The sequence below is a fragment of the Mus caroli genome, chromosome 8 (genome assembly GCF_900094665.2).
Source record: "Mus caroli chromosome 8, CAROLI_EIJ_v1.1, whole genome shotgun sequence".
Classification (NCBI taxonomy): Eukaryota; Metazoa; Chordata; class Mammalia; order Rodentia; family Muridae; genus Mus; species Mus caroli.
The window spans coordinates 35,281,396-35,291,696 of NC_034577.1; the positions used below are offsets into that span (position 1 = coordinate 35,281,396).

Here is a 10,301-nt window from a genome sequence, read left to right on the forward strand (position 1 = left end):
GTCCCACCTTCTGTTCTACTCTTTCTTACAGGCTCTATGGTTTGGTTTTTTTTTTAACTGACAGGTGATGTATACATAGAATTCTCTTATGTATACATTATATTCTTATATGTATACATAAGATATTCTTTCTCTATAATGTAGAGCAGTGGCTTAGAAGTTAAGAGTCCTTATTGCTCTCTCATAAGACCTGGGTTCAGTTCCCAGCATATACATGGGTCATAAAACTACCCATAAGTTCGGTTCTAGAGAATCTTAAATCTTTTTCAGGCCTCCTTGGGCACCAGCCAGGAATGTGGTACACATACATACATGTAAACAAAACTTTCATAGATCTGGGTATGGTGATGCATGCCATTAATCTCAGCATTTGGGAAATAGAGGCATGAGGATCTTTGAGTTCAAGGCCAGCTTGGTTTACATAGTAAGTTCTAAAACAGGGAGGGCTACTTAGCCCCTATCTCAAACAAACACAAACAAACAAACAAAAACCAAAAAAACCAAGCCTTCATACACATAAATAAAAATCTTTAAAAGAAAGAAGTGTTAAGCTGGACCAGGGAGATGACTCAGTGGGCAAAAAAAGGACTTGGATTAAGCATGAGAACCCATTTCAAATCTCTAGAACCCATGTAAAACACAGCCATGGTTGTGCATGCCTGTAAGTTCAGTACTTGTACAGCAGGAGAGGAGAATCCCTGGAGACTGGACAGCCAAAGTGTTTAGGTATATAGCAACAAGCAGCAAAATGAGAGCATCTCAAGGTGAATACAGGAGCAGTATGTGACGTTATCTTCTCAGTTCCACAGACACACACTTTTTAAAGAAAGACGGGGTGGGGGGAGGAAGATGGGGTGGGGGAGGGGATAGGGGATTTTTGGAGGAAAACTAGGAAAGGGGATAGCATTTGAAATGTAAATAAAGAAAATATCTACTAAAAAATAATCTCATGAAAAAGAAAGACAAACATTAAGAGAGGATAAGGAGTGGGTGTGATAAAGTATGTCATTTATGTGTGTAAAATTGAGAAATAATAAATTTTTTAAAGGAATGATATGCTAAAGTCTTTAGTGGTTTAGATGTGGATAATCACAGGCAACAAAGACTGATTTATTTATTGAGATTTAGAAAAACTGGAATTTCAAAAGAATTGCTAAATTCTTCTTAATTGATTTGCTATTAGGCCAAAAGGATTCTTGAAGGAGATCATGGCTCACCTGCTGGAGAGATTGATGATGAAGACAAAGTATGTGCTAATTAGTATCTATCAGTAATGCTTTTAGAACAAAATGAAATGTTAAAAGCTTTTATCTTTTTTTACAATTAAAGTATGTAGTTAAATCTCTTTTCTTCTGAAAAACCATGTTTTTTCTTTAAAAAAAGTAGACTATCAAGGGTAGTCAGCTGCCAGTGACTGCTGTTGCTGTGAAAGCTCTGCCATGCGTGCCTTTCTAAGAACTCTACGGAGTTAATTATCTCTATTGTTCGCAGGACAAGGATGAGACTGAAACTGTTAAGCAGACTCAGACTTCAGAGGTATATGATGCTAAAGGTCCCAAAAATGTAAGATCTGATGTTTCTGATCAAGAAGAAGATGAAGAAAGTGAACGGTGTCCAGTGTCTATTAGTAAGTTTAAAGGCTTTGAAACATTTATACATATTCTTTCTATAGTTCACTTAAAGTTTATAGGGGTGCAATGAGTATTGTGTCAAACTCTGGATTTGCATCCCAGTACCATCTGACTGAATGATCTGTGTGACCTAACTAAATTACCTTGCCATTGAGCACCACAGCTTCTAGTGTGCACTGATTTGAGTACTTCAGATATGGTGTATAAAGTACCTGTGCCACTCAGTGATGCAGTAGACAGTAGCCATTGCTAAGACTGAGTGGGCAGATATGATGATGCACAACAGGAGTTAGTACCAACAACACAGTGAGACTTTCATGTACACCCTGTCCCCAACATTAAGTTGTGAGTTAACTAAAATTTGTATGTAATCAATTTAGATCTGTCTAAAGCTGAAAGTCAGGCTTTAACTAATTATGGAAGTGGAGAAGATGAGAATGAGGATGAAGAAATGGAAGACTTTGAAGAGAGTCCCGTGGATGTCCAGACTTCACTTCAGGCTAACACTGAAACTACAGAAGAAAATGAACATGACAGTCAGGTATTTGTTACAAACCAGTTCTATTTCAGCTACTGAAAACAGGAGCCTTCTGAAAGCTGTTAAAGTGTATACTTTTTCCCATTGTTATTTTCAGGGATTAAAAAATATTTATTAAAAAATTAGTATATGTATTTAGATTTGAAACATGCCAGCCTGTGGCATTTGTATTTAATCCCAGCACTCTGGAATCAAACGTGTGCAGATTTCTCATGAATTCAAGGCAAGCCAGAGCTACATAAGGAGACCATGTTTCAAAAGCAAAAAAAAATCCGAAGCACTGGTTTTATTTTATATCTAATAATCTTTAAGTTCATCTTCTTTGTAACAAGTTGTAAAATTATAGGATAACTTTAGAAGATCTGAATTTTTTTTTTTTTTTTTTTCCAAGACAGGGTTTCTCTGTATATCCCTGGCTGTCCTGGAACTCACTCTGTAGACCAGGCTGGCCTTGAACTCAGAAATCCACCTGCCTCTACCTCCGGAATGCTGGGATTAAAGGCGTGCACCACCACGCCCGGTAAAGATCTGAATTTTTAAAGTTTCATATTTTTCTCTTGGTCACGAATTAGAATAGTATGTAACAACCATAAATCATTTCTTTTCTTGTTACTTTAGCCCAAGAGACTATGCCTGATACAGTTTCTTCTGTTGTAGGTATCTGCCGAACCTTGAGTGTTAAGATTTATAGAGATATATTCTATAAGTGAGATATACACACTCATATACATATTTTGAAATAAATGACTTGGTTTCCTTGGAGTTTTTCTATAAGGCATTTTTTGTAGACAGCTTGCATTCTGATAGAAAGTCCCAGTTGTTGGTCTTTGCTGGTACTTTCCTTGGAGTGGTTTCTTCAAAAAATGTTCTCCATTCTCCACCGTTGGTCATAGAAGTTTTGTTGCTGGTATTCTTAAGTTAAATGGATCAAGTTAGGTATTCCATCATGATGTAGACTTACACTATATAAACCCTTATTTTCAGTGTGATTTTTTTTTTTTTTTAACTATGTCCTTACGCATTTTTAAAAATTCTACCTCCCTCTACTCCTACCTTTTATGTGAAGCTAATTCAGGTCTCTAAAAATGTAGTCTTCCATGAAAAATTAGAAATCAGTCCGTCCTTAAAAGACTAGAACTACCACCAGCATCACTCCTTGTCACCATCAACCACTACCCTACCATCATAGTCCTCGCTAGCATTGGGACGGGGGGGGGGGGTTCCTTTGTGGGATGAATCTCAGACCCTGTTTCTCCCTCTGCTACAACCACTTGACTTTGTTCACCTGCCTCTTCTTTCTCACTTCTGTGTCCTTCACTTAAAGGTTACAAATATATCCTTTAATTTTGAGAGAAGTTTCCTGAGGAAAGTAATAAAAGCTTGTAGGATCTGTTTTAGTCCTGTCCTTTAACTTATTTTGTGTTTTAAATGCAAATGGGTTTAGTTACCCTTCTTTTAATTGTTAACTAAATCCTCCTTGGAATTCTTCCTGTTTTATAACCCTGGGGTTGGATACAAACCACACAGCATCATTCTTTCTATAGGGAACATATATTTTAAGGTCTTCTTACTATTAAAACATATTTCTCTTTTAGGTTCTGCAACATGATCTTGAAAACACACCAGAAAGTACAAATGTACCATCAGACCAAGAACCAACTAGTAAGAGTAAGCAATCTAAACAACCCTAACTTTGGTTCTTGAAAATATTTTCTTTGTCCTTAAACTAAAAAAGTAGTTTTTAATTTGTAGCTAATATAAGTACATGTAAAGGCATTTTGGGCTTGATGTCTATCTTTGTTCTTTTGGTTTATATTTTATAAAAGAGGAAATGTAAGAAAACAATGATTGATTCATTTTTGTTGTTTCATTTAGTATAGTGTTTTGAAACAGGATCTCATGTAGCCCAGGCTGGCCTTGAAGAGTTTGAAAATAACCTCAATCCTCCTGCCTCCACCCTCCTGAGTCATCGAATTGTAGGTGCATGCATGCACCCATATTGTGCCTCTAACTAGCAATTATTTTCCATTTACGTGTTTGTTTGTGTATTTATTTTGAGGCAGGGTCTCTCTATAAGTCAGACTATCCTCCACCTTGAGAGATTTGTCTGTCTGTTTCCTGCATTGTGGGGTTAAAGACATGGGACCCTTGCTCAGTTTGTGTATTCCTTTTTTTTTTAAGATTTTATTTATTTTATGTATATGAATACACTGAAGCTGTCTTCAGACATATCAGAAGAGGGCATCAGATCCTGTTATAGATGGTTGTGAGCTACCATGCAACCGCTGGGAATTGAACTCACGACCTCTGGAAGAGCAGTCTTAACCTCTGAGCGCTCTCTCTTTCTCAAGTTCCCATGGCACTGGGCACTGGACCATCCGGAACACTGTGAACTGCTCACTGTGGTGCTGGGAGCTGACCCCTGTCCTGTGACAGCAACACATGCTTTGATCTGACAGCCATCTCCTCAGTAGCCAACCCCTATAGACATTTGACAGATACTATCTTACAGAACATTTATCCAGTACAAGTGAGAGTGCTGTGCTTTGTTTCAGTTTGTTTTAAAATAATATTCATTCTAGGGCTTTAGCCTTAAAACAGTTAAACTTGAGAAATTTAAATTAAAATGTTCCTTGCTAAATCTGCTGGCTTAACTTGGGAGCCATGAGTAAGGAGAAGGATAGGGTCTTTTCCGTCTTCCATGTCATGGTTCCTCTTTCAAACAGTTGGCCCTTAGTGTTACAGAGTAAAATTGAACAAATGCTCATTCCTCTAATACTGAGGCTTTCTTTTCATGGCAGATGATCAAGACTGCTCTCCTGTGAAACCTTGTTATCTCAATATCTTGGAAAATGAGCAACAGTTAAATAGTGCTACCCATAAGGACTTGCTTACCACTACTGATTCATCTAAACAGCCTGAGCCTCTGCCATTACCCTTGGCTGCAAGTGAAACCTTAGTGCCTAGAGTCAAAGAAGTGAAGTCTGCTCAGGAAACGCCCGAGAGCTCTCTGGCTGGAAGCCCTGATACTGAATCTCCAGTGTTAGTGAATGACTATGTATGTCGTCTTTACATTGCCACATAGGTTTGCTTTTGAATGTCTGAATAGTTCATTTTCATGAGTAACACATTGAATATATAAATCAAACTACACTTTGTGCTTAGGTTTAGAACCTGTCTGAACATTTATTCTTTAAAACTTACTTTGATAGTAAAGGGATAATAAATTAAATGGCCATTTCAAAATCTGAAAGATTTTATAGTTTTAAAAACCAAAAAATTAGTTTTGGGTGACAACTTTAAGAGAGTTCATGTTTATATCTGAAATGCTAATGACTCATTTAAAATTAATCTCTTACACTATTTTTTTTTTAAAGTTCTTAGCCATTTAGAGCATTTTTAAAATTCTTTGATATACCTAAAGATTTAAATTTGGGGTATGACAGAAACCTGATTGACAGAGTCTTTTTTTTATTATTATTATTCCCCCCCCTCCCCATTGGTTTTTTCGAGACAGGGTTTCTCTGTGTAGCCCTGGCGGTCCAGGAATTCACTCTGTAGACAAGGCTGGCCTCGAACCAGAGTCATTTATATAGCAAATTACATAACAATGTACTAAGGAATTTCACTTATAATAAAAGTACTGAACCTTGATTTCATTTAAATTTTATAGCTAACAGGTTAGTTTGCAGATGTCTGGGTTATATATTTTTTAATATAAAATTTCCTAGCAGAAATGAAAAGTGTGTAGCATAATATTTTAACCCCACTGGGTACAGTGTATCCCTCTCTTCTTTTTGTTGTTTGGTTTGGTTTCTTGAATTTGTTAGTGGATTGGGCCAGTCTGGAACTGGATAGATACAGACTAGCCCGGAACTTTAGGTGTTCCTCCTGCCTCTGTGCCTTCAGTTCTTTTTTTAAAAATTAAAATCAATCTTGTTCTTAAAAGATGTCTTCATAGTAACAGCTTACAGATTGCTGAGAAAGGGAATGTTTCAGAAACATCAGTAGAGACTCACACTTTTAAATGGCCTTATTTCATGCTGTGTGCACTTAAGTATTCAAAGATCTGAAACTGCTTGATTTAATCTTTAAAACATTTTTGCAGTATTTATTTATTTTATGTGTATGTGTCCTGAGCCCATATAAGTCAAAAGTAGGCATTGGATTCCCATGGAATTGGAGTTGCAGATGGCTGTGAGCCACCGTGTTGAGAATTGAATCTGAGTCCTTTAGAAGAGCAGCCAGTAACTACTGAGTCGTTTCTCCAACCCCTTTCAAAAATATTTTATTTAATTAATTAGTTGAGAGTGCATGTACATGCAAGTGTCCTATTGTGTGTGAAGGTTGGAGACCTGCAGGAATTTGTTCTCTCATGCTGTGATTTTTGTTTTGTTCTGTAATTAACTTTTTTTTTTCATTATCTCTAACTCACTCATAGGAAGCAGAATCTGGTAACATAAGTCAAAAGTCTGATGAAGAAGACTTTGTGAAAGTTGAGGACTTGCCGCTCAAACTGACAGTCTATTCAGAGGTATTGGGCTCTCTTCAACTCAGCTTGCCTTTATAACAAATACTGAGATGAAAGATTATACATATTTTTAATTTTTGTTCTAAAGGAAGAGCTAAGGAAGAAAATGATAGAAGAAGAACAGAAAAACCATTTATCTGGTGAAATATGTGAAATGCAGACAGAAGAATTAGCTGGAGATTCTCAGATACTGAAAGAACCTGGTAAAAATTACCAATTTTAATTTTGTATTGAAAAATCATGATCAGTTTAGTTTTTGAAAATATACTATTACTTCCTAGAAAATCTAAGCCTACTATTGGAAAAGGAGATTGTTCTGTCAATGAATTCAGGTCCTTGATTCTTTTCAAATTATGTAAGATTATGTTTTTTATTATTAAAATTTTTAGTTTAATAAAGTATTAGATGCAATGCTAACACTAATGCTTTATGACTTTTTTAATGCTTAAAATTCATGTAATATCTTTTATCCCCTTGTAAAGAGTACGGATTGAGGTCCATTTTCCCTCCTGTCATCGCTCACATTATTTGTGAGGTTTTGTCTTTATTGTTTTAAATATCCTTAATCCTTCTTCGATGTAGAAAGTAAAAACCCCTATTTTTACATTATAAATTTTTATTTAGATAAACACATTCTAATTGTAATAATTATACATTGTTTCCCAAATACACACACACACACACACACACACACACACACATGCTCAGAGTATTCCTCGTATCAAAATCTAAGGATTTTCTTTTTGCTTTTCTCTATTGGTAGTTAAAAACCATAAGATTTTTTCCCCTGTGTTTCTGGACGTGGGTGGTGAACATTTAGACAGACCAGAGCTGCTCCTTTCAGCTCAGTTCTGCCACTTGAATACATGGCATCCAGAGTGGTGACAGCCTGTCCTCGGGGAGAAGGTGCAGTTCCCTCCTCCTTGGTACAGCCTCATGCACTTAAGTCTTTCAAGGAAATTGTTGATAGCTCTTCTGTTTTCTTCCAGCCACTTTTTTTTTTGTTTGCACTTAATCATTTTTATAGTTACTTTCTTTTTCTTCTAATGGAGTATTTTTAGAAAATATTTGGTTGGCCTCCCATCATGAAAAACAAACACTCATTCTGTGTTTGTTTTGTCAGGGAATTTGAACTAAGTTCACATTTTTTATTGTGTTCTTGTATGTAATGTAAAAACTTTTATGAGAAAGAATTTAAAAATTTTAGTAAGTAGTATTTTAATTCACTAATTATAAAACATTGATCATTATTCTTCTTTTCAGAAACAGTGGGAGCCCAGAGTATATGAAATGTCTTCAGAGACTCATCTAACTCTTACATAGTCAGCACATTAAAAAAGACACTAAATAAACATTTGCTTTGATCTGTATAAAATGTAAATTAGTTTGACACTGCATTTTTGATGGGTGTGCTAATTTCTGCCCATGGCAGTTTAAAACATTAGAATCTGAATCCTGGACAGATTCAAACCTTGACACACTGTGGGATTTTTCTTTTGCTTTTTGTGTTGTTTTTTCTTTCTTATGATCTTGACGCCCCCACCCCCCCACCCCTCATTGTGACATTTGGTGTGTTAACTTTAAAATGTAGTTTTAAATAAAGTTTGAACTTATCTGTAAAGTATGCTTTTGGGAAATTTTGTTGAATTCTATGCAGCAAATTGCTGGTTTTGTAACAACACTATTCAGAAACAGCAGTGGTCAAAAATTTGAGAAATTCTTATTTATTCTAATTCTTATTTATTCTAAAGCTCTGCCTTAGACCAGTCTTCCAAATAATGTTAGTTAGTGTTCCTACTGTTGGGTCTGATGTTGTTGTGTGGGAATAAAGCGTATTATACAGGTAACCGAGAAGCTCAGTGGTCTCAGAGCATGTTAATAACTCAGACTGTACAGGTTAGACGGCGATAGTAACGAGAATTTAACCTCAGTGGTCTCAGAGCGTGTTAATAACTCAGACTGTACACAGTTTACACAGCGTCAGTAACTAGAACTTAACACAGTTATCTAGTAGATTAATATTCTTCAGAATTTAAAATGTTGCCTCATTCTAAAAATTAAAAAAAAAAGCTTTATATGTATTTCTGTACAGACAAGTAGCATTCTAATTAATTAAAAAAAAAACCAGACTCTTTCAAGTTAGGATAAATAGAACTAAATTTATGTAACAGAACACTAAGATTTTTAATGCCTATGGACAAAACATGCCTCTTGAGATGATAATTTCAAACCAAAGCCTAATAGTTGTTCTTGTGTATTTTGAGAGAGAAGCAGGTTGAAGTGTTAGGACGTCTGTGAGTTGTTCATCACTAAGTAAACCAACTCTCATAGAGTGCTTTGTTTTCTCAGTCTGTCCACACTTACACAGAGCCAGTTAACCATGAGTAATCTGCCAGTCTTAGAGGTTTTACTTGAAAAAGTAATAGTGTGAAGGACTAATTGTTCGTTCCAAGTATTTGCTTAAATTTTTAGGTAGTTGTCTGTAATACTCTATAAGAACTTATTTGGTATTCCTTTAAAATTCTCACTCGCCGCTGGGCAGTAGTGACACGCCTTTAATCCCAGCACTCCAGAGGCAGAAGCTGTTTGATCAGAGTTCGAGGCCGGCCTTGTTTACAAATTGACTCCTAGGACAGCCGATGTTACATAAAGAAACCATATCTCAAAACTAAAATAAATAAGATTCTCACTTACTTGATAGCTTAATATAAATGTCCAGTCAGTAAGTAACAAATGATGATTTTTCTCTGAGGACTTTTATTGTATTGTTACTTAATTTAAACTAGGACCATATTTCTCAACCTTCATTAAAATTTGCAAAACTTCTAATCCAGAATTTGCCCAGTTGGACAGACTTCAGGGACATTAGAACAGTAATTTATATTATATGTAAAAACAAGTTTGTGTATTTTCCAGGCTCAAAACAAGAAACTTCATTTTAATCCTCAGGCCAGGCTTACATAGTGCAGTGCGTTGTTCTCCCTCCCTTTCCTGCTTTGTCTCTTTGCATGCACACAGTGGAGGGCTGTATTTGATGTTAGCTACTACCATAGCATCTGTGAGCTTCATCAAACTAGTTTATTTGACTTATGTTCTACCTGCTATCTCTATCTAGTTTGTTGTTTTCATATTTTAGTGGATAATTTAGTTTTAAAATACCCAGAGATTGAGAACAGGCAACGGTGTAACATGATTTTTCTAGTAAGTATTGCTCAGAAGGAAGTTAGAGTACTTCTGTTTGTATTAATTTGTAAGTTAAAACTTTGGTTACTAATAGAAAAATATCCCAATAAATAAGGTAACTCTTATGTAGTTAGAGATAATGCTACCATAATAAACTGCCCAGACTGTGGAGGTACTCTGTATTTTGTAACATTCACTTTGGGTAAATGCTTTTTCACTGCTAATAAATGTATATCATACATTCACTCTGAATTGTATTTTTATTTAAATTGACATGTTCACAGTAGTTTAGAATTTATTCCAAAATTGTGACTTAATCGTTTTTTAATGTTAAAAATCCAGGACATGAAGAATACACTGACATCAAAGGTATGAATGGAAAGTATTTTTCTTGTGAAGAGCAGACACTTCATTATTT

The 10,301-nt window shown here is 35.6% G+C and overlaps 1 protein-coding gene across 6 annotated transcripts in view; it reads left to right on the top strand.

Moving 5' to 3' along the window:
• Pcm1 (pericentriolar material 1) overlaps positions 1-10,128 on the top strand; it is a 92,025-nt gene extending 81,897 nt beyond the window's left edge. For all 6 annotated transcript variants that reach the window (XM_029481015.1, XM_029481018.1, XM_021169412.2 and 3 more), the window contains 8 exons: positions 1,184-1,246; positions 1,492-1,627; positions 2,012-2,172; positions 3,765-3,837; positions 4,971-5,227; positions 6,611-6,703; positions 6,789-6,903; positions 7,964-10,128. In XM_029481015.1, coding sequence (XP_029336875.1) covers positions 1,184-1,246; positions 1,492-1,627; positions 2,012-2,172; positions 3,765-3,837; positions 4,971-5,227; positions 6,611-6,703; positions 6,789-6,903; positions 7,964-7,989 — 924 coding nt within the window. In that variant the 3' untranslated portion in view covers positions 7,990-10,128. The remainder of the gene's footprint in view (positions 1-1,183; positions 1,247-1,491; positions 1,628-2,011; positions 2,173-3,764; positions 3,838-4,970; positions 5,228-6,610; positions 6,704-6,788; positions 6,904-7,963) is intronic.
• The last annotated feature ends 173 nt before the right edge of the window (positions 10,129-10,301 follow it).